Below are 22,821 nucleotides of genomic sequence, written 5' to 3' on the forward strand. Positions count from 1 at the left end.
ACGTATTAATTTATTAATTAGCTACACTTGAGAGAATAAATTATCGCTTGCTTGATGTCTCAATTTGATTAATTCCAAAATCATACGTTACAACACAATTAAAAGTCTTTGGTAAAGAAAGCAAAGAAACAAGAGATATTCCAATAACAAACCAATGTGACACTGGTAAAGAAGACAAAAATATTCCACTGCTCTAAAAAAAAAAAAAAAAAACAATTAAGAACTCATGTAAGCTAAAGTATTTCGATGATGTCACTAACTTAGCCGTTACCAGATGCCTTTATAAACAAAATTAAATTATCAAACCTTTAATAATTTTCACGTGTTAAAGGGACAATCCAATGAAAACTATTATGAAACAAATGCAGAAGACAAACTTAATTCACGCTGCTTTAACAAACAAAACCGCCAATATAAAGACATGTAGCTCTCTTATGCCTTTGTTTTGCTTCTGCTACACCCCTCCCCCACCCCCCAATCTTTGGAACAAATTACCTGAATTCATCAAGCTCCATCTCCCATCTCTCATTTGTTTCTAGAACTTTACAACTTCTGATGGAACTTCTGTTTTATCATTACCTTCACTTTTTATCTGTTACCTGCTTCGCACTGTTGTTTTAATGCCCGCCCTCAACTGTATCATTTTGACGGGTACCGGAACAATACAAAGGTTAATTATGTTACTCATTCTTACTCTTAATGTTTATCTGTTGCCAGATACCTTCATGAAAAAAAACTGAACCAATATTAATATCTTTGTGACCAAAAAAAAAATCAAAAATGGATCTGTCGGTATGATATACCCGTAAACATTAGACCCAGACCAAAAATGTGACATGTTGCACCAAAGAACTAAGTGAGAGCTGAGGTATTACTGGTTGTAATCGTTGATGCAAAGAAAACATCAATAATTGCTTCTTTTAGGAGAAACGATTTCCCCTTCCAGTGTCAACTGATGCAGGGGGGGGGCAATAAATACCACCTGTCACAATAAGATACATTGTAACAGATTATATCGAAGAACAACACAGATAAAAACGCCTCGAAGAAAAAGAAAGGCAAAATCAATGAAGTCTGAATGAAAATAAATAAACTTTCACCTTGTGGGGCAGCAAAAATACATCGATATTTTTTTGATCTATTTCCTTCCAATAGACTGTAAAAAAAAAGGGAAATATAAAACAAAATTGGAAATTAAGCAAAGAGTGTAACATGCAAGGTGAACTTATACCTCTGGGGGGTTTAGATAACATCCTCTCAGTGCTACTGAGTTAACATGCTTTCTCCTCCTATATGTGTGTGTACTATGTTGATGGCAAGATATTCCTTGTATTCTTGCACAAAGTGAAGAGGTAAACCAAGTTGTCATCTAGGCGTAAACTAATCGGTTAGAAACACTTTTTTTTTTCTTTTTTCCCCATTTTGTTGCTTTTTCTCAACTTTTCCTTCAATTTGTGATTTTCTGCTCGATGTGCAGAAATCATTTTCCCTTGAGGTGAGAAATGATACCAGATAGAGATAGCATTTCAAATTTCTCTAATGTCAAGGACATTTTGTTACTTTTCTTCCCCCTTGTCGATTACAGTGAGTAGGCAAGCCCTGGAAGGAAGTAATCACAGAGGCCAAGGTTCTTTTGAGTAAGAGTTTTACTCTTTTTTTTTTTTTCTTTTAAATAACTGACAGATTTCAAAGATATTTTCAACTTGACGATATAGTTTATAATGTCAACAGGAAGTTCATACCATCGCTAAGCACTTGGCAATTATAATTTAAACTTATATTATATATATATATATATATATAAATATATATATATATATATATATATTTAGGCAAGGGCGTAGGAACCGGGGGGGCTGGGGGGCGCCAGCCCCCCCAGTGAAAAATGTGGAGGGGCGGAAGTATCATTCCGCCCCCCACTTCGCAAGTCAGAAAACCCCTTTTTCATTTCCAAATGAGAAAAAAAATCTCATTTGGAGCACCAAATTGCATCTAAGGCCTGGTGAAAATACAAAATTAAGTTTACAAAATGGAGAGGGTGTTGAAGTGTGCTATATTGCACCAAATTGCATCTGAGGCTACCTGGAAATGCAAAAAATTCCAAAGGGGAGGGGAACACCCCCTCCCCTTAGACCCCTCCCCCAGGCCGGCCATCAGTCTTCAGCCCCCCCACTCAAAAGTACCTTCCTACGCCACTGTATTTAGGAATGGAGTGTGTATATATATATATATATATATATTGATATATATTGATATATATATATATATATGTGTGTGTGTGTGTGTGTTATATACTCCATTCCTGAGAGTGTCTGGGGAGAAGATAACTTTTTTCTGTCCAAGCATATTACCCCATTTATTACTCTCTTTTCTTTCAATCCTTTCAGTCAATTTAATAAAATTGTAAATAATATGTGCTGTTGAGTATATTCCCAAGAAGAAATGGTTTGTCTATTTACAATATTTCTCTTATTTCAGCAAGGAATGAAAATAATGGAAATAAATTAATTTTAACCAATTTTAATGATTTTCTCTTAAAGTTGTTGCTATCTCCAAATCACTTCAATGAACTTCTGACTATGCCAGAATAGGAGGGTGTTAATAAATCTACAATGAAGTTTTTTTTAGAATTTTTGGGATACGGTGTTCCTGAATTTCATTATTAAAACTATCCTTTTCAGACTAATGACAAAGTGAAATATAAGGATGTATTCTGCTATAACAACCATTCTCATTTCCCCTTTTCTACAAAATAAAATCATCCCATCGCTTGCATTGTCATGCAAAGAAATATAATACCAGGAGCAATCACGAAGGTTGTTAACAAAGTCACTAGATTATGGTCGAGTTTGATACAAATTATTTCTTGCTTACCATATTGCATAGATTTGTAGCTCACACCTCTTGTTTGCAATATACAGCCTGTATTGTAAATCTTACAACATACTAGTGGTTTAATTCATTTCAGTATTCAGTACAAAAGCTTGTCATACCCCCCAAAAAAAGTTGGCACTGACTTCCATCACACAACATTTACTTTAAGAGAACAAAACAGTTGCACTTTTAAGAACTTGTATCCACTGTATCTGAGGGGATCACTTCTCTTACTGTGTTTCAATCTTTATAATAAAGAAACACAATTGGCGATTTCATATCCACCTGATATGTGAAACTGGAATGCTGCTTGTTAAAGCTTGTCTCCTCTCATGGTTTTAATCTCTAGGATCCCACAGGATCACCTCAATGATCTGTACTTCCCTGATACAGAACCACATTGGCTGTTTGATATCAACTGGATCTATCAACTGGAATGCTGCTTGTTGTGACTTGTCTCCTCTCATGGGTTTAATGGATTCCATAGGATCACCTCAATGATCTGTACTTCCCTGATACAGAACCACATTGGCTGTTTGATATCCACTAGTTCTATCAACTAGAATGCTGCTTGTTAAAGCTTGTCTCCCTCTCATGGTTTAATCTCTAGGATCCCATAGGATCATCTCAATGATCTGTACTTCCCTGATACTGTACATAACCACATTGGCTGTTTGATATCCACTGGATCTATCAACTGGATGCTGCTTGTTAAGGCTTGTCTCCCTCTCATGGGTTTAATCTCTAGGATCCCACAGGATCATCTCAATGATCTGTACTTCCCTGATACTGTACATAACCACATTGGCTGTTTGATATCCACTGGATCTATCAACTGGATGCTGCTTGTTAAGGCTTGTCTCCCTCTCATGGGTTTAATCTCTAGGATCCCACAGGATCATCTCAATGATCTGTACTTCCCTGATACAGAACCACATTGGCAGTTTGATATCCACTGGATCGAACAACTGGAATGCTGCTTGTTAAAGCTTGTCTCCTGTCATGGGTTTAATCTCTAGGATCCCACAGGATCACCTCAATGATCTGTACTTCCCTGATACAGAACCACATTGGCTGTTTGATATCCACTAGTTCTATCAACTGGATGCTGCTTGTTGTGACTTGTCTCCCTTGTTGTGACTTGTCTCTCTCTCATGGGTTTAATCTACATGATCCCACAGGATCACCTCAAGATTGGTAGTTCCCTGATACATAACCACATTGGCTGTTTGCTATCCATTGGATATATAATTTGGGAATGCTGCATGCTGTGGCTTGTAGCTCACATATACCACCCGCAGGATCTCAAGTACACGATCTTAGGGTATCTCTCTAATGCAGAAATCCCTTCCACTCTCTACCAATCCAGTTAATCCTAAACTGGAAATGTTTCTCTCTCTCTCTCCCAGAGGAATCCTTTTCCTCCACCTGGATCGCATCTCCACGAAAGACAGTTAAGTATTCTTGCCTCTGTGAGGATTTCCAAACTGTGATCTGTCCGACGCAAACGGATCATCTTGTATACTACTCTCTGAGGACGGTCTCTCGTAGAAATAGACCACCGCCGCAAAGATCAGAGTCCCGACTAGCTGTATCCCAGCCAAGAGGAAGAAATAGAAGTATAATTTGGAGTAGTTGATGTTCCCGACATCCTCTTTTGAGATCCAGCCGAAGCAGGAGACGACATTCAGGAGGAGTCCTCCACAGACTGAGCCGATGCCATTTGAGAGGCAGAACAGACCCATGATGAGGCCTTGCATAGATCTTGGTGCTTGAGAGTAAGCAAACTCTAAGCCTGCAAGAAAAAACAAATAAAGCCTTCAAAACAGTGTTCTTAAAAGATAGTCCAGGTAAACAATTTCCTTTTTGATATGGTACAGAGGAACATAATCTAAGCATTCTGGTGAAATTTGCATTCAATTCCTATGTACCGTTTTAGAGATATTGACAAGTGAAGTTATCAGATATTCTACCAAAAGTGAACTTGAAGCAAACAGGTGTGATGTCATAGTTGCAGACTGACAAATAATGTTTTTTTTTCTTTTATTTTTCAGTCTTTTGATTTGACCTTGGATTGGATAGGGTTACCAGTTTGTCTAAAGGGGATGTGAAGTTTCTAAAATACCAATACACATTATGGATGCATCAAATTGTGGAGTATAAAATTAGACTTAAATTTTAAAATACCAATTTTAAAATACCAATAACCGAACCCGCCAGGGAATTAATTTATCTGGTATTCCATGTAGCAAATGCTATTTAAAACAATGGGTTAATCGCTACACAAACACAAATAATTAAATTTCGCTTTTTCGTGCACCAAATTGCAAGGCAAACCACATCTCAACCACATCACAAACAGTCCCTGTTACTCCATGATTTCCATTTTGAGTTGGAGATGGATTGCATTCAGTCTAACAGTGTGCAAACAGGCATCATCCAATTTTGAAGTGTCTGATTCAACAAATTGAGTTGCCTAAAGCCTGCACATAGTTCTCTAGCATCTTCCGTGAGGACTGAGCCATGACCCAGAAGAACCCCCCTACCCCCTACCTCCACCCTTCAGAAACAATGCTCAGAAAACATAGAAACTTGCCTGTGCCATTAAAATATATAACTTAAATCAATTTCTGTGAATAAGCTCCGAAATTCCATCTTGCAAACAAAAACATCTATTGCGAGAAACTTTTGGATTGGCCCCCCCAACCCTCCCCCCAACCCTCCCCCCCTCCCGGGCAGTTAACCAGACAGTCACTCAAGCTGATATGAATGTTGTGTCTACCAGGTATGTGTCAACCCATATGCACAGGAAATTGAAAGTAGGAGCAGAAGACTCAGTTTTTGTCCTTTTTCTTCATCCCCCAATTCACAGCCCCCCCCCTTGCCCCCATCATTGCAACATGCATACCCACAACAAACATCAACACCCAGCAGCCGTCACCATCCTTCGAAAAAAGAGAGGCAAGAAAAGGGAAAATAAAATAGTCGATTCTGGTAAAGGAGAAAAATCATGGGCTAACCTGCTACACTGGCAAAGACTTCGCTGATTCCTATCAGAGCGTACTGGGGTATCTGTGTCATCACCGAGATGTTTGCTGCGTTGTAGGTCGTCGAGTTACCGATCACCTGCTCCCAGACACAACCCTGAATGTGTTGATAACAGTTGACCCTGAAGACCTCCAGGACGCCCGCGCAGACGACGGCCAGGATGCTGAACACCATGCCGATCAGGATCCTCTTCAATAGAGAAATCTGTAGGCCCCGCCTGTCCAACCAAGGGAAGACGACACGATCCATCAGAGGTAAGAGTATTAACACTGCTAAGATGTTGAACAAAGATAGCCAGGCCACAGGAATTGCCTGTAAGAAAGAATGAAAGTCAAATGTTACAGACGATATGATCCATCAGAGGTAAAAGTATTAACACTGCTAAGATGTTGAACGAAGACAGCCAGGCCACAGGAATTGCCTGTAAGAAAGAATGAAAGTATTAACACTGCTAAGATTACCAGATCACATTCGAACTTGCTCTAAACCTGCTACATTCAAAAGTCTACTTAAGACACATCTTTTCACTTGTTCTTTTGTATATTAATCTGCTTTCTTTGTAAAGCGCCTTGAGCAGTGACTTTTGTTTACTGGTTTGGCGCTATATAAGTCTCATTTAATATTATTATTAAGATGTTGAACAAAGATAGCCAGGCCACAGGAATTGCCTGTAAGAAAGAATGAAAGTATTAACACTGCTAAGATGTTGAAGAAAGACAGCCAGGCCAAAGGAATTGCCTGTAAGAAAGAATGAAAGTCAAATGTTTCAGACGATACAATCCATCAGAACTAGAAGTATTAACACTGCTAAGATGTTGAACAAAGATAGCCAGGCCACAGGAATTGCCTGTAAGAATGAATGAAGTCAAATTTTTACCATGAAAAAAAAAGGTTAAAATGAACTTGACACAAACAGTTTAAATAAAAAAAAAATAGAAATTATTCACAGATACAATTTGTTTTTATATCTAATGAAACAAGGTGGCACACTGAGTGCAAATTAAATCCACTTCTCCCCCACCTCCCACCAGGGACCTTATGATTGGAAGGCACCGGCGTTAACCACTGAGCTAACACTCCACAGATACAGATATGATACAGAAGCTGCATTTTTAAAAAAGAAAGCAGATTTTTGCCCATTAAATACCGGCCATTCAAATACCTAAAATGCTACAATTGTTTGCTAAACATAATAAAAAGAACAGAGAAAAGAAAGTGCCACAGTAATGTTTAGGTTTTGTACTGTAGTCAATTAATTGCAAACAGCACTGTTTTAGTTATGTGAGAGCAGATTAAATATTACGTTCGATTATTTCCTCGTGTGAGAAGGAAACAAGGTTACAGAAATGCAACGGAAAATGACAATGCCCCTTGCCTACGCCCCTGAAATAGATTGTCCAGCGCACTGCAACTTCTAAGGTGTCATCATTAACATACCTCAAAGTAGGAGACAGGGTTTACATCAGATGGAGAGGGAGGGGAGGAGGAGGGGCAGTTGCAGGCAACACATGTATTGTGTCCACTCTTGATTGGGTTTTCGATAGTTTGAATAATATTAATTTGACTGTTTGTTTTACTTTACATCATATCAGTGCTGTATCCTTAAGAAAAGAGTAAAGATGTTTTGTTAATACACAAGCTTTAACCTGACTACTAAAAAAAAAAATTTTTTAAATACACATTGGAAACATCTGAGGCTCAATCAATGAAAATGGCTGGACTACTCAGTCTAACACACAGGTCAATTATAGGCAGATGCAACACAAAACTCAATAGGAGATTCTTTTATGACCTCAAACAACATGCTCATATGTTGAATACATCAAAGGAAATTAAGGGAAACTGTTTTGGTTGAGTTATTACCCGAGTTACCCCCAGTTCGAATCACTCCAAGATTAATGCATGTCGTCCAGTTACAGAGTTGTTGACAATTGACAATTCATAATCATTGACGTTAAAAATGAACCTAAGAGACTGACTTTGGTCAGCTTGCGGCTTTGATAAGCCAATAAGGCTTCTTTGCGAGTTCCTGCTTGCAGGAGCTGGATCTAAAATACATACAAATACATATACATTACCAATTACAGTATAAAACAAAGACAATATTAACATTTAGGTCTATACTGAGTGGCAGATGTTGTTTAGCCTTAATTAAAGAAGCATTCCAGAAATTTGGTATATTGTAAAGGGTGAATATATATCCTGGAAACTGGAACAGTTATAGAAATATTACCAGCTCTCCATTTTTTTTTCCTTCTTGGTCTATGACATATCAAGATCATAAACTTTTGCTTAAAATAGCAGCATAATGTGGCAATCCCCTTTCCATACAGCTCGATGGCTATAAAGGAATCAAGAATTTGAAGTGTTTTTTTCACAGACTACGATGAACTATGTTTCGATAATAACCTAGTGAAACATGGAAACTTAACAAACTGTTCATATATATGTAATCACTTCCTTTCACAGGATTTGAAAGGGGAATAAAGCTACATTATTGGGAAGTTATTTAGACCCAAAAACGAGAGCAATGAATATCATTAATGCTCGGGGTCAGAAATGTAGCATAATAGTCCATCATTGTTGATTACTGACTGCACTGCCTCCGATTAGAATCCTACTCAGATCGCCCAATACGCTGCTAATTAATCTATTTGTTCTGATTGTTAATTGTTATTGGAAGGACATGACAATCTTTCCTTGTGACCCCCCCTCTCCATCTCTCCCTCCCCCCCCTGTCACTCCTCTTCTCGTAGCTCTCTTCCACCCCCTTTTTCTCTTTCTCTCCACAACTTTCTGTCTTTGTCCATCTCGACTTTATTCCCTACCCTCTTTTTTTAATCCTCTCTATGTCCCTCTACAGTTTATCTCCTACCTCTCCTCTTCCCCCTGTTGGTCTCTTTCTTCTCTCCATCCCTTGTCTACTAATCCTCTTACATCTTTGTGTTCATTCCATAAACCTGTCTGTATTCTGTACATGTTTTTGTCCCTTCTGTTACTGTTTCTATCATTTAGCCTCTGAAGAAGATCCTGCTAGGATCGAAACGTCACGCCAACTTACTTTTACACATTCTCTAACACAGGCTCTTTAGTGGATAAGCATTTTGCTAACAGGTTTATTTAATTTTAATTGTTATTGTTTAATTGATTCTTAATTGTTATTGTGATTGCTCTTTGTTCTGATTACTCAATCTGATTGTTAACCAATAGATTGCATTCACGTTATAGCAATCCCTCCTACCTGAAACTAAACAATGCCGACCCTGGGGCATATTGCAGTATCGAATTGATTGAAAACTTGGAACTTTGAAAACAATGAAAATCCTATCAAAAGAGATAACGTCTATATAACCTTGAGAGTTAATGATAATTGCCAGATATGGCATTTTGAATATGTTTATGTTTTAAAGCTTTAGAAAACGTTATTAAGTACCTCTACTCAGTGCATAGAGAGGCAATTCTAAATGTTGCCATGGTCCCGTACAGGGTGTGGTGCGGTAATACGTCACTAACATGCATTTTAACCACATGCACAATTTTCATTCCAGTTATTGAACTGATCGTCCATGGTTTATCGTGACATGAAGCAGAAATATTCCAGCAAAAAAATCAAATTAATTTTCTGCAAGGATCTTTATTTTTGTAAAACACTCATTAACAACAAAAACACATTCTGTCAGTGGTGTTTTTTTCTTAGTGTTTTACATTCTTTTTTTATCTCCCTGTGTGTATATTTATAATAGATTAAACAAAATTGCCGAAAGATGAAATATGAAGAGTTAGGTCCGCAAATACCCGATGAACATCTCCCCGCTATTAGTGGGTCGACAGTGACATCTCCCCACTATTAGTGGGTCGACAGTGACATCTCCCCACTATTAGTGGGTCGACAGTGACATCTCCCCACTATTAGTGGGTCGACAGTGACATCTCCCCACTATTAGTGGGTCGACAGTGACATCTCCCCACTATTAGTGGGTCGGCAGTTACACCTCCCCGCATTTAGTGTAAACAATCTGAGACTTACCCCAAACCAACTGAATTTGGAATCGGTCGTATCGTTGAGTGACGTTTTGTTGTGTTTCGTTATCCTTAGATGCAGACCTTGCACGAGAAAAGTTGTTTGCATCTGTTGAAAGAAAAAAAGGAAGAAGGAAAACAGAGTAAAGAACTGTAAAAGTACTCTCTTATTCACTGTCGCAATACGATATATAGTCTATAGGGTGCACGCCACTAAACAGAGTGCAGAGATTTAGTTCTGAGAGATATACATTACAAATGTTGACAAAATAGTCAGGAAAACACAAGCCAAAATATAATGTTTTCTCAGGTTTCGCTTCATGATATAATGGAGTGAAAATATTGCATATATATATATATTGTATGTATGTATATTTATATATATATATATATATATATATATGTATATATATATATATACCCTTTCAACCCTGCAAAGCAAACTACACATCGAAAATGTCAGCCTCTACCGCGACGACAGCCTAGCTGTGCTACAAAGTCTTTCCGGCAGACAAGCAGACCATGTAAGGAAGCAGCTTGTCGAAATCTTCGGAAATTTCGGCCCTCGAATAACAGTGGAAACAAACCTCAAAGCGGTAAATTACCTGGATGTCAATCTAAACCTCAACACCGGAAAGTACAAACCATACAGAAAGCCTAACAATGAACCGACATACATCAATGCACAATCCAACAACCCGCCATCAATCACCAAACAGATACCCACTTCCATCAGCAAGCGCATCTCCTCACTATCATCAGCAAAGATACGTTCGACCAAGCCGCCCCACTTTACAGCGAGGCCCTGAAAAGAAGCGGCTATGCAGACCCCATCAATTTTACACCGACCGAAACAACACGCACTAAACCCCCAAACCGTGGAAAATCATTTGGTTCAACCCCCCCTTCAGCAAAGCAGTGAAAACAAACATAGGAGCAACTTTTCTAAGACTTATACAGAAGCACTTCCCCCCCACACACAAACTCCGGAAAATCTTCAATAGAAATACGCTTAAGATAAGCTACAGCTGCACCAAGAACATAAAATCAATCATCAAATCACACAACAGCAAGATTATCAACAACGAAAAACCAGACGCAAGTGAAAGCAAATGCAACTGCAGGGACAAGCAGGCCTGCCCCCTCGGAGGTAAATGTCTGACCGGGGCAGTAATATACAGAGCGGACTAAACATCGGGGGGCGAACAAAAGACATACGTTGGATTATCAGGAGGGCCGTTCAAACTAAGGTACAACAATCACAAAAAATCACTCAACCACGAAAGACACGCGAAGGAAACAGAACTATCAAAATATGTTTGGGAGCTCAAAAAGCAAAGAAAAGATTTTAGCATCGCGTGGAAAATAATCCGAGAATCTAACACACAAATGCGTACATCGGATCAATGTAATCTCTGCATTGAGGAGAAGGTGGAAATACTTCAGCTGAGAAACCAAAATCTGCTGAACAAAAGAACTGAGCTTTTGTCAAAGTGTCGACACAGAAAAAAGCAGAAAAAATGACAGCACCACGCTACAGCCAGACAACCTGATCATTAGCTATCTGACGATTGCGAAGAAGCATGAAACTCAAGTAATAGCGCAAACTTTGTACGAGTGTACATTATTTATATCTATATATATATATATATATATATATATATATATATATATATATATATATATATAAATATATATATATATATAAATATATATAATTGAGCTTTACAGCACTTGGCATCTATCAAGCTTACATCATTCCTTTCAGAAATACTTAAAATTATCATAATTTTTGGCGAGAATTAGTGTTAAGTTGTTATTGTCATTAAAACTGTTGAAGTTAGCTATCAAATTATGCTCCCTTTTGGGGGGGAGAGAATAGGGTGGGCGGGGGGGGCAGAAGACCTACATAGTGAACACAGTAACACAGTAGCAAAACTCAAGTGAATCAGAGGAGATATAAAACAAGTTTGAAAAGTGTAAACGACCAATTTAAAAGTTGCAAAGAAGATCATCCTTAAATGATATAACTTTTGTTTGAACAAAGGAACAATTAATTCCCCTTCAAACAAGGAGACATCCCATCAACTTTTCCCTGAAATAATTAGTCGATTTTTTTTACAGGAGACACACAACCACGAAAATGCTAATCTTTTCAAACAACGTTGTTAAATTACGCTCTAATAACTAGCCCTAAAGCAGGAAAGGTTTTGTCGCACGGATTGAAACAATGAAACAACCAAAAGAGGAAGTGAGTGGTGAAATGTAAACAAATGGAAATGATTGTTGCATAGTAGTTGACCAACTGAAATAGGCAGGAGCCTCCTTATTGAGTGCAAAGAAGGGATTTTCACATACAACATTTCAATGGATTCATTTCAATGAATTCATAGGCTGTTGCATCAAGGAATCAAGTTTCTGTCTTCTGGTTTTAAGCATTAATTTTGAAAGACAGACATTTCTCAAAGCAATGAATGTGAACAGATTACCCCAAACCCAGATACAGTAAAACTCATATTTTTGAAATATATTTTGCTAAACAATCGACTACTTACCAACAGAAGACCCTTTGAAAATGCCATTTGTGGGAGGTATCTAATGTAACAATTTTTAACCTTTATTTTGAATATTGAAATGTTGTGGTGCAGACTTTTTCTCAAAGAATTTAAACATTTGTTGTTGTGGGATTAATGAAACACCATAAACCAACCAAACAGTCTCTAATGAAGAATACTTCACTGTGAGAGATGCTACCCTTCAAACCCAATGAGCTGTGTAAAGCTATTAATATCTACCAAGTCAAAGGCTATGAATGATAACAGCTTTATGGGGCAAAGTAACTGAATTGTCTTCAAAATGCCAGCAAAAAAATAGAAACTTATTACTTGGTTGATATTAGCAGATGATCCTTTCCTCATGAGGGTAAATGAAATGTTTTTGTGGAATGATACTAGAAAGTGCTTGATTAATGATTGGCAAAACTGTAAAAGCATAAACTCCATGTTACCAGACATTCTTAATTAATCTCGGTATTCCTAGTATTATAATGAACCTCATCCATTACAGTCAGATGTTATGCCCTTAGCTCAATGACTCCAATTAAACAGCTCTTTGGGCATTAATTGGCTTAATAATATCTGACTGTGATGCATATATGCTGAAACCCACAAAAATGGGCAGTCGATTAGCTTGGAGCCCTGATGAAGTTTTCTTTGTAGATTGATGGAAGACTATGGTCTAAAATTTTGAAGATAGCTGATGTGAATTTTTTTTTTGGTAGCTGATTATTACCAGCGGGAAGAATTGCCAGGGGGTGGCGAAATGTTTGGATCCGGAAGAAATCATTGGTTACTTGCTATTAAATAAAATGTTGCTGAGTAAAACTCTTATTAATACTTCTGGTGTGATTGTACATTGATACTAAAAATATCAGTTAAGGCAGGTATTATGAAGTCATTGGTACAAGTGGAAGTTATGTAAGGCATAGTTGTCAACAAATATTTTCATACAAAACTCACAAGTTGCAGAAGCGATTACAAATACAACGGGATCACTTAAAGATAAACTTGGCAAGCTGAAAGCCCTTAATTACCTTTAAGTCAATCCCATCAATTAGACCTTTTAAAGGTCTACTGACACTGATGGACAACATTGTCCTAATCACTCCAACAATAGGCTTTACAAATCATGAAAATAACTGCAACTCCCATCAAAATCCACCAAAGATTGATATTTTAAGTCTTTTCTTAATTTGATTTTGTTTAGTTATGAATTTTTTTAGTATTTTTTAGTTATGAATAAATGTTAGCTAAGTATGCACATTGATGATGTACAGTAAAGCGAGTGACCCCCTTATTTTCATTTATGCTATTCCTTTGTTTGTACAACCATCGATTCAAGGACAGTGAACACAGGTTTTTGGCTCAAAGGCAATTTTTGGAAACATTTTATTGTCTTCTTTGAAGAGAAGAACATCACATTATTCAATTGATATACGTGGGCTTGTAATTAGCGGTGGACTCATTAAGGCCTTAAGTTAGATATCTTTGATCATGACATGTGTGTCTCATGCACCAAAATAAGGACAGAACTGCATACTAATATTGCCTCTGATATGATTTTAGGCTACAAAAACAAGAAAAGAAAAAAGCACCTTTTGTAAACAATCCCATATTGCAAGCAGTGGTAATATTTGAAAAGAATTGTCCACAAGGTATGCCAGCAGAAGCAGAGAGAACATAGTTGATTTCAAGCATATCTCATTACGTATTTAGCCTATACATATTGAGATAAACAGCTGAAGCTGTGTCGGTACTCGGCATGTGTTCTCGGCATGTTGAATATGGCTTTCCTGTTTGGACCATTTACACCAGACGTTCAATTTTTGAACCCCTTGATCTTTCTTCATTTTATTTTTTGATAAAGTATGTGATTTCTTTTATACCTGATAATAGACCATCCAGTAAGGCACTAGGACTATGAAGACTAGGATGACTTTGCCCAACGCTTTGACATCTTCCACCATGTTGTCATGGAAACTCCCTCCAAATCGAAGTTTGGCCATGTCCATAAAACTTGGCTTTGGTCCAAATCCCATCATAACACCGCTAAAAACAGAAAGAAGAACGTTCAAGAAAGATATATTTAGGACTACAAAGAAAGAAGAACAAAAAAAAAAAGATGGAAGTAATATCTGAACAATTTTTAATATTAATATTTCTTTACAATAGGTTGGATGAAAATATGTTAACTGCAAAGACTTAACTCTCTATTCATCCGTAGGATGAAACCCTATTTGATATTTGATATGTGATAACTTTTACTACGCAGACCTTTTTCTTTCTCTTTGCACATATCTTTCATAACTCTTTCTATTCCCTACTCGTCCTTGATAAGTTGCAGTTGAGGTGCTGGCTCCACGGGAGGGGGGAGGGAGAGGGGGGGAGAGGAGAAATAGGTCTCCTTTGGGCAGTTCATATTAAGAGAGAGGAAAATACTGTTAATTAACTTGTTAGCTAATATCTACAACAGGGTTGTCCAACCTACCGCCTGCGGGCCACAGTCCGGCCCGCCGCAGGGTTGCATCCGGCCCGCCAGAGATGCACTAAGGTGCGAAATTTCAGTGAGCAGATTTATTGATAACAATTTGAAGCTATATAATCAATCATTTGAACCTTCTGGGTCCAAAAAACTGCATACAGGTCAGTTTGCGTGACACTCTCTCAGCGGAGGGGGGGGGGGGGCCGGCTGGACTTCATTCATCTGTTTTATCAGGAAGGAAAATAAATCAGTGCGCTCCGCGCGCACATTTTGTTGCCTTGGGCTTCGGGCAAAAAAATAAAAAAATCGAGCGTAGGGTTCATGCGGCCCCCTCCTTCATTATAATCATTCCATGTGGCCCTCCTATGCAAAAGGTTGGACAACCATGATCTACAACAACAAAACTATCATGATAGTGTAGGTACTTGTGTGTAAAGTCAGAGGGCCTGATATTTCAACCCACGCAGGATCTTCTTACCAAAAAAAACAAGACACTCACAAGACAAGACTATTTACAGGTTTACAAACAGACAGACAGACTGAAGAGAACATAACTTTACTCCTAATAGCATATGGACATTAATCTTTTCTCTTCTTCAAATTTTCTATCCGAGTTAATCTTACCCACATGCACTGGATTTTGCTTTACCCTTTAAGGAAGAATTGATTTGAAAAAATATAATTACTACAACAGACTATAAAGAGTTTTGCTATCACTTGTGTCATAGACACGGTACAAGCTAATCAACGACTTCTTTAAACAAACACAATTTTGCACGACGACTCATAAAAATTAACGTAAAACCGAAACTAACCAGTAAGCATTTGAGAAATCACAGATGAATAATATGTCTCTCTTTGTTACTTTATTCATAGTGAAATGTAACCTTTCAGTAGTACCTTGATATTAATGGGCAGGAATTTCTGCCACATATTCATTTTCAAATGAAAGCAATTGATGATAAATGCATTTTAGAGCAAGACTTTAGCTTCAAGCAATTGGAGTTTAACGACCTTCATCCATTTTGCACAGGATATTTTGAGGGGAAAAAGTAACACTTTAAATTAATGTTGTGTAACAACCCTAAGAAGACTATCATCCCCCAAAATCCCCCATTCAAAACCTGCCCCCCCCCACCAAAAAAAAGATGTTACGGACTGTGATGTAACAATTAACATTATATGAAAAGAAAAAAGTCATTGGTGACTCATTTGGCTTTTAGCTGGTCATATTTTGATAGGTGAGCCTAATTTAAAAGTAAACTAATGCACAGTGATGTCACAATGAGTGTTTTTCACGTGAACAATATGGCATCAAAAGCTAAACAGAGATTACATTGTATTTGTAGGGTCGCCGGCTTTGGCTTAGATTTTGATAAGCAGCTTTGGCTTTTTCAGACAATGGTGTTGTCTTTCCTTGTGTGGCCCAGTTTGGTTATCATCCTGTTCTAAAGGACAATTAGACTACTTGAATGAATCCGTCAAGTTGTATTCTACCATCACGGATGATTTTATTGATCGTATAATATGTCAGTGTGCTTCTTCTATAGTCGAGGTTTTCGATCACCCTCTCTTTGATTTTTACATGAAACGACGTAGATATTACACGATCCCACGTATGCGGACAGAACGGTTTAGGTGATCATTTTTACCTAGAAGTATTGAGACTTTGAATTGTATGATGTATAGATAACTTTTTTTAACCTATTTTTGAGATGCTGTTGTCCATTTTATTATATTGTCATTTTATGATGAATATCGATGAATTTTACTTTACTTTACTTTCTCTATTCCCCACTTTCTTTTGTGCAAATATGAAATTTGAAAGACAGCTCATGCATGTTACTAGTACTACCATCATTGTTGAATTAAATCATACAGTGATTCTTGAAGCTGGGAAACAAGGAAACAAAAGTGAGCAAAAGTGAAAACTGCTTACTTTTTCTTTTTTACTCCCCCCACCCACCCCTCCCCCCACCCCCAGTCTCTTTTCAAAAGTATTTTGGAGTGAAGCACTACAATATGGTACTTAAGAAGTTACAAACAATGGGCAATTCTAATTTTCAATAATACTAAAAGCCACCGAATGAAAAGCTTTTTCAAAGTAAAATTGCAACTAAAAGTCCTGGATGATGCACTTTTTCAAGATTAAACATTGTATCATAAATAGTGCGGACACAATTTACTAATTTTCAGTTTGGTTTATAATTTACCCTTTAAATTTGATCTTAACCCAGATTGTGATGAAAGTAAAAGTTACATTGGTTTTATTTGATGTATTTCTGCAAAAAACATAACAAAACATTTGAAATATCCAACGACTGCACATCTAGTGTTTCTAACTCTGTTATCTTTAAAGGCCCTTTAAACTACTGATGCGCCTAATAACATAATCGTAACAATGGCTCGGTTTCAGTGTCAACAGTTACCTTGAAAATATCAGGTCCTAATGACTCTCTTAACAAAGAGGAAATGATTTAAAGTCAATCATTAATATGTATTAGAGTACTTGTGTGGGCTTTACAAGCCAAATCAAAAGCTCTGTAAAATTTTCCAGCAAAGACAGAGAGACCTTTAAAGGTCCTGCAAATCTCGGAAACTGAAACTTTTTTGCAAACGGAAAAAAAAGTCCCTTCATCTCAGGTCAATATTTATAGGTTTAGGTGGAGTCATTTGCCAGTGATTTTCTTGAAATCACTGTATGAGGAAAAAACCAGTTGTCAAAGTTCTTTCGGTCATTTAAAATTGAGTGACTCCTTTCTGGACTCCCCTATATCATTTGCACTGGTGTGCCCAAGGGAGGGGGGATAGGTATGGGGAAGCCATGTATCTCCCCCCCCCCTCACTCCACTTCATGGAAGGAAAAACTTTGTGGATTTTTCTACATTAGATCATTACTATTACATTCAGACCTATTTTATAGTCCAAATATACCTCACAATTTGACTTCCTAAACTTTTTTAAAAAACATTTCCTGGTGGAGGACCCCCAGATCCATCCTACATGGAAGTCGGCATCAATGAGCCCAAGGCCACAGGATATCCTTTTATAACATCCTGGATCTGCCCTCCACAAAGGTTCCTGCTCCTACTGAAATCAGTTAGGGGTGACTTAGAATTTGACCACCAACCCTCTCCCCTCCTCCCTTCCCCCTTTGATCCGACACTACTAATAACTAAAGGTTCCTGTCAGTGTTAGAACATTTTATTTTGGCATTTCTTCTTTGTACAACCATCCATCCCTTTGGGACAATCAAGACCATACACTATACAGTACAGTACGGTAGCTACCGTAATTTGCAGCAATTTTGCGACAATCCACGGTAATAGTTTGTGACAGTTATCTTTTCGCTTACCTGTTTCTCGTGTAGGATCGAGACCTGACCGATCTTCTCTTGAATGCTTGCCAGATTATCCTCGCAGTGTTCCATAAGACACTGCCGGTCGGCTTCCTGGTGATGAACCAGATTCTACCGAATATGAAGACCAGCAGGCAAACACTGACAGATGCGGCTGGTATGACAAAACCGTAGAAGAAATTGATGTTCTGCTGTATGTACGCCACCAGAAAATATGAGATGAGAGAACCCACGTTGATGGCCCAGTAGAACCAGTTAAAGAACGTATGCATGACGTCGGGACCTCCATCTTTCACCTACGAGGGAGGAGAAAAAGAAAAGTAAACGTCAAAGACGATCTTGAAATTTTTGTATGATGTGTGTTACTAGTAGATGTATCTGATAAGAAGACGATATACATATCAAAGCTATTGGAATAATGGTTCCATTAGGGGCACACCCATACCCAGCTCCCCCACCCCCACAGAGTAAAATCAAGGGGGCTCAACCACCCCACTGGCAGACCGGACATCATAAAAGACAATCCTAGTGTTATTTGTACATACTGAAAATACAAATCAGTTTTGTGCAGTATAACCTAAACAGCCAAACATTCTTCAACATGGTTTTCAAGAGTTTTATTAAAAGTATAGCCCCATTTTGCATAAGGCACCTGTAATTTTACCAAAATATCTCATACCCCTCTCCCCTGAGATCCCGTCCCTGGACAAAATCACATCTTAGCCACCCCGCCCCCCTACCACACCATTACAAAAGTGGTGGTTGTACCCATGGGTTTCGTCCCATCAGTCTGAAAACTACTCTCTGTATGAAAGGTCAAAACGATTGTTAAAAACCTTTCTGGAATTTATGAAATTATTTGATACTTTACTCTTTACACTTCAGACTGTGTAGGGGAAATTGAAAGTATTTAACGATAAAGTAAACATAGACTCCAATTAGCTACACTGTGTATAATATCATTGTACCTGTTCTGCACCAAACGGTGACAGATTCGACCGAATGGATCCGGCTCCCAAGGCTATCAGGAATAAAGCCACAAACACCATGGATGTACACTGCGTATTGGGCACGTCGCCTTCGTCTACCGGGGAGCTTTCGTTTGCCCCAGTGCTGGTACAAAATTTCACGTAATCATCGTTGTGCGTCGTCAGCCAGCCTAACAAGCACATCAAGATACTTCCGAAGATGAAGAGCACCAGACTGAGAACCAGCGTGGAGTATCTCCCAAAGAGAGAGTCTGCCAGCACGCCAAAGACGAGGGAGGATAGAAAGGAGAGCGAAAAAAAGACAAATATGGTACTAGCAGCTCCAGTAAGCGCTTGCCAAGTGTAAGGGTCGGCGTTGAGAAACATGACCAAGTTGCACGTTATTCCGTAGAACGCTAGTCGTTCCAGTGCGACCACGACCAAGATACAAAAACATGACATTCTTCGCCGGCTCTTGGAAATCTCACGGTTAGAGGACGTTCCTCCACTGGTTGTCGAAAGGGAGTAAACCAAAAGGGGGCTGTGTTCATCCGTAGTAGTCATTTTGATAATTTATGCTTCCCTTTTATTGTGGCTGAATATTCTTAGTTTTCACTTGTCTGTGGACAATCACATTGTCTATTGACAATTCTGTTGATGTTTTTCCAAGAGTTTCTGTGAATGAGACACAATGAAAGCAATTTTGTTATACATGTACAAGTAGTAACATTTTTAAAAACTCTTCCAACTTAAAGAGCTCTGCTGTTTTGCATAAGGTTATGGAATTTCTGGCATTTTACCTGACCCTTATTAAGTACTCAAAGTATAAATTGCAAAAATTGAACAAAATATGATATCAATTTTCACCATATGAATGTTATATTCAGTGAACATAAATGGTTCAACTAAATTTTGCATAGATTCCTCAAAGTGTCCTATTATAACATCATAACTATTACAGTAAGTCACACACATAAATCAATAAATACCAAGAAAATGACATCTTCATTTGATATACTAAATCAAACTTTCTGAGTGAAGCTATTTGACCTGCCATGTTACAAAATGGTATTAACTTTTATCAAACACCAAGGCAAACAGTTTGCCTCAAAATTCTTGTATCACATTAAACTAGGATTAATAATAGGATGGAACTATGTAGAAGTACAGCACTGTACTTTTACTACATACGTTTATCATTGGCTTACTACAACATGGCTTATGTGGAACTGATCCTTTCTTGCTTGAAGCAAATCGATTCTTGGTTCTTTGGACAAAAGACCTCTTTTAATATTCAATTAGTCTGAAGGATTTATAATTTAGTTGTCTGACAACATTCAGCTAGTGTTGAAAGCGCAAAGAAATTTTGGCTGGAACAGAATTACATAAGTCATTTGCTCTCCCGATGGAGCTATCAAGCCCTTAGTTCGTCGCAATCACTTTTCCTCACCCCACATCCGACCATCTGCGCATCAACATAAGAATATTTTAATCTGCCATTATGGACTGGGCATTCGTGCATAGGTATTGCTAGGTATGCTATGGTAGGTCTCCTAAGTGGCACTGTATTCTATATCCTAGTTAGGCCTACGGTACTCCTGCCTACGCAACCGCAGGCAACAGCAGTAACAATACAACAATCGACTTCTGTACTGGGTTGCCTAACTGAATACTTGTGTTGAAATTTATTAAAACTTTATTATAACTTAAAATATGTTGGTTTGGCACCAAAAATAGGGTTCACCTACACAAATTAAGTTACCAATTGACTTTAAAAGTACGTTCAATCTTGAAAAGGAAGAGCTTTATAAATACCATCTGAAAAGCTATTTAGCGGCGTGACAGTGGCCTTCGTAGTAGTATGCTTGGTTTCTTTTCGTTAGTGTTCAATAATGTTTACATTTGGCAAGAAAATTCACTGTCATGTGAGGAGACGAAAATAAAATGGTGACCATATATTCTACTTGAAAAATTTCCGTTCATTGATCTGCCATAAAATCTCCATTGGAACTTAAAAATAACGACCGCCGTTTAATTCAAGCGGATTAACAAAGTGATGATCGCGGATTAACAACGGCCTTTCCCACGCCTCTTTCCGATGAGTAACGAGGTGGGCATGTAATTTTCTCAACCAGTCATGCTCCCGGGAGCGCCAATGAACGTCTCCAGCCGGCGGACGAGAGTGTACCTCGTTCAACATCTCACGAACGGGCTTTCTCAAATACTGAGGGTCGGATGAAGTCATGATGTTAACTGTTTTTTGCAAAGAAACTTCTTGCCAGTGCACTAGCTTATACAGTGTTAAAAAATATATATGTATATACTTTCAAATAAATTGACCAGGTTTAATTTAGGTCTGAAAGTAGGTAATATTATACTTGCTCAGCATTTCAAATTTTTAAATTTAGTGTATAGACTTCGGTCAGCTTTCGGCTTTGATAAGCCAATGAGGCTTCTTCGCGAGTTCCTGCTTGCAGGAGCTGGATCTAAAATACATACATAGAGCTTTCTACAACGGTTGTTAAGCCTTGGAGAGTGATCGATGCGTTTTTTTTTATGCAGACAAATTTCTGCAACCGGCCGCCCGCCGCGCTCTCCCGCCATAAGTACTTGTACTCTTCCATCTCGACGAAATTCACGCATAGCTATATTTCTTTCAGTAACATGACTTAAAGGGTGTGAAGACTCGCGCAAAAGGAAACGTCTCATGCCGGTAATCTGAACTAGTTTCGAATGAGGTGTAACAGAAGTGTTAGACACCACCATCGATCACAGAAAATACACACACAGTTTGCTACCGTCGGTAATTAGACACTAGTGTACAGTCAGTACATACAGCTGCGGTCAATACCCACAGCACAGTACAGACGATAGAGCGATGGACATTTCAGGTCCAGCTTAAGATAACAAGGTATCACGTTTCATTACTGTCTGCATTTGTAGCAACACGAACAAAACGTCACTTGCAAGCAACAGAAAGTTAACTTTTTCAGATGGCCGCACCCGGTTTGGGGCAAGTCTTCAATGCCTTTAAGTTACAGACAGGCGGTTCCCCTGCATTCATGCCCACTGGCCAAGTTTTGATGGGTACGATGTGGGGCAGTTGAACAAGGGGAGTGAAACTTTAGGGAGGTTCACAATATTTGTGTTTTGTCACATGTAAAATATGCATATTGGTGACACAATACAGCAGGTGTACCGAACAGTTGCGTGCACAGGATTTCAAAGGTGGTGGCCAAATTCAAATTCTCCCCGACTGATTTAGGTACTGGCTGAACTATTATATGTACGTATTTTAGATCCAGCTTCTGTATGTAGGAACTCGCGAAGAAGCCTCATTGGCTTATCTAAGCCGCAAGCTAAACGGAGTCAGTCTCTTAGATTCATATTAAACGTATTTTACACTTACAGAGCCGTCTATTTCGGCTCTGGTCACTTAGGAGTACAGTAGTAGCGCCACCAGTATCCTTTTGGCGTTCCATACTTTTGGCGTTCCATAATGTAGAGCTATAC

At 38.3% G+C, this 22,821-nt stretch overlaps 1 protein-coding gene across 2 annotated transcripts; it reads right to left on the reverse strand.

Annotated features, from left to right (window-relative positions):
- Positions 1-698: 698 nt before the first annotated feature.
- On the reverse strand, positions 699-21,319 carry LOC139980835 (solute carrier family 15 member 4-like). Of its 2 annotated transcripts, none has more exons than XM_071992791.1 (8): positions 21,124-21,319; positions 19,309-19,983; positions 18,338-18,636; positions 14,387-14,549; positions 9,950-10,051; positions 5,895-6,234; positions 3,910-4,669; positions 699-3,500 (listed from the first exon to the last, which is right to left on the reverse strand). In XM_071992791.1, the coding sequence occupies exons 2-7, from the start codon at positions 19,870-19,872 to the stop codon at positions 4,329-4,331; spliced, it is 1,809 nt and encodes a 602-aa protein (XP_071848892.1). In that variant the 5' UTR covers positions 19,873-19,983; positions 21,124-21,319; the 3' UTR covers positions 699-3,500; positions 3,910-4,328. The 2 variants fall into 2 exon arrangements, with proteins under 2 accessions (XP_071848892.1, XP_071848893.1); XM_071992792.1 differs by having other exon boundaries at positions 21,057-21,199.
- Positions 21,320-22,821: the final 1,502 nt, after the last annotated feature.

This window comes from Apostichopus japonicus, chromosome 15 (genome assembly GCF_037975245.1).
Source record: "Apostichopus japonicus isolate 1M-3 chromosome 15, ASM3797524v1, whole genome shotgun sequence".
In the NCBI taxonomy this organism is placed as follows: Eukaryota; Metazoa; Echinodermata; class Holothuroidea; order Aspidochirotida; family Stichopodidae; genus Apostichopus; species Apostichopus japonicus.

Excerpts from the sequence above, each read along its gene's own strand:
- LOC139980835 (XM_071992791.1), bottom strand. The coding sequence starts at position 19,872 with ATGACTACTACGGATGAACACAGCCCCCTTTTGGTTTACTCCCTTTCG. Across the intron at positions 18,637-19,308 it reads CACCGTTTGGTGCAGAACAG|GTGAAAGATGGAGGTCCCGA; the intron begins GTACAATGATAT and ends CCTCCCTCGTAG. Across the intron at positions 14,550-18,337 it reads CGATCCTACACGAGAAACAG|CGGTGTTATGATGGGATTTG; the intron begins GTAAGCGAAAAG and ends TTCTGTTTTTAG.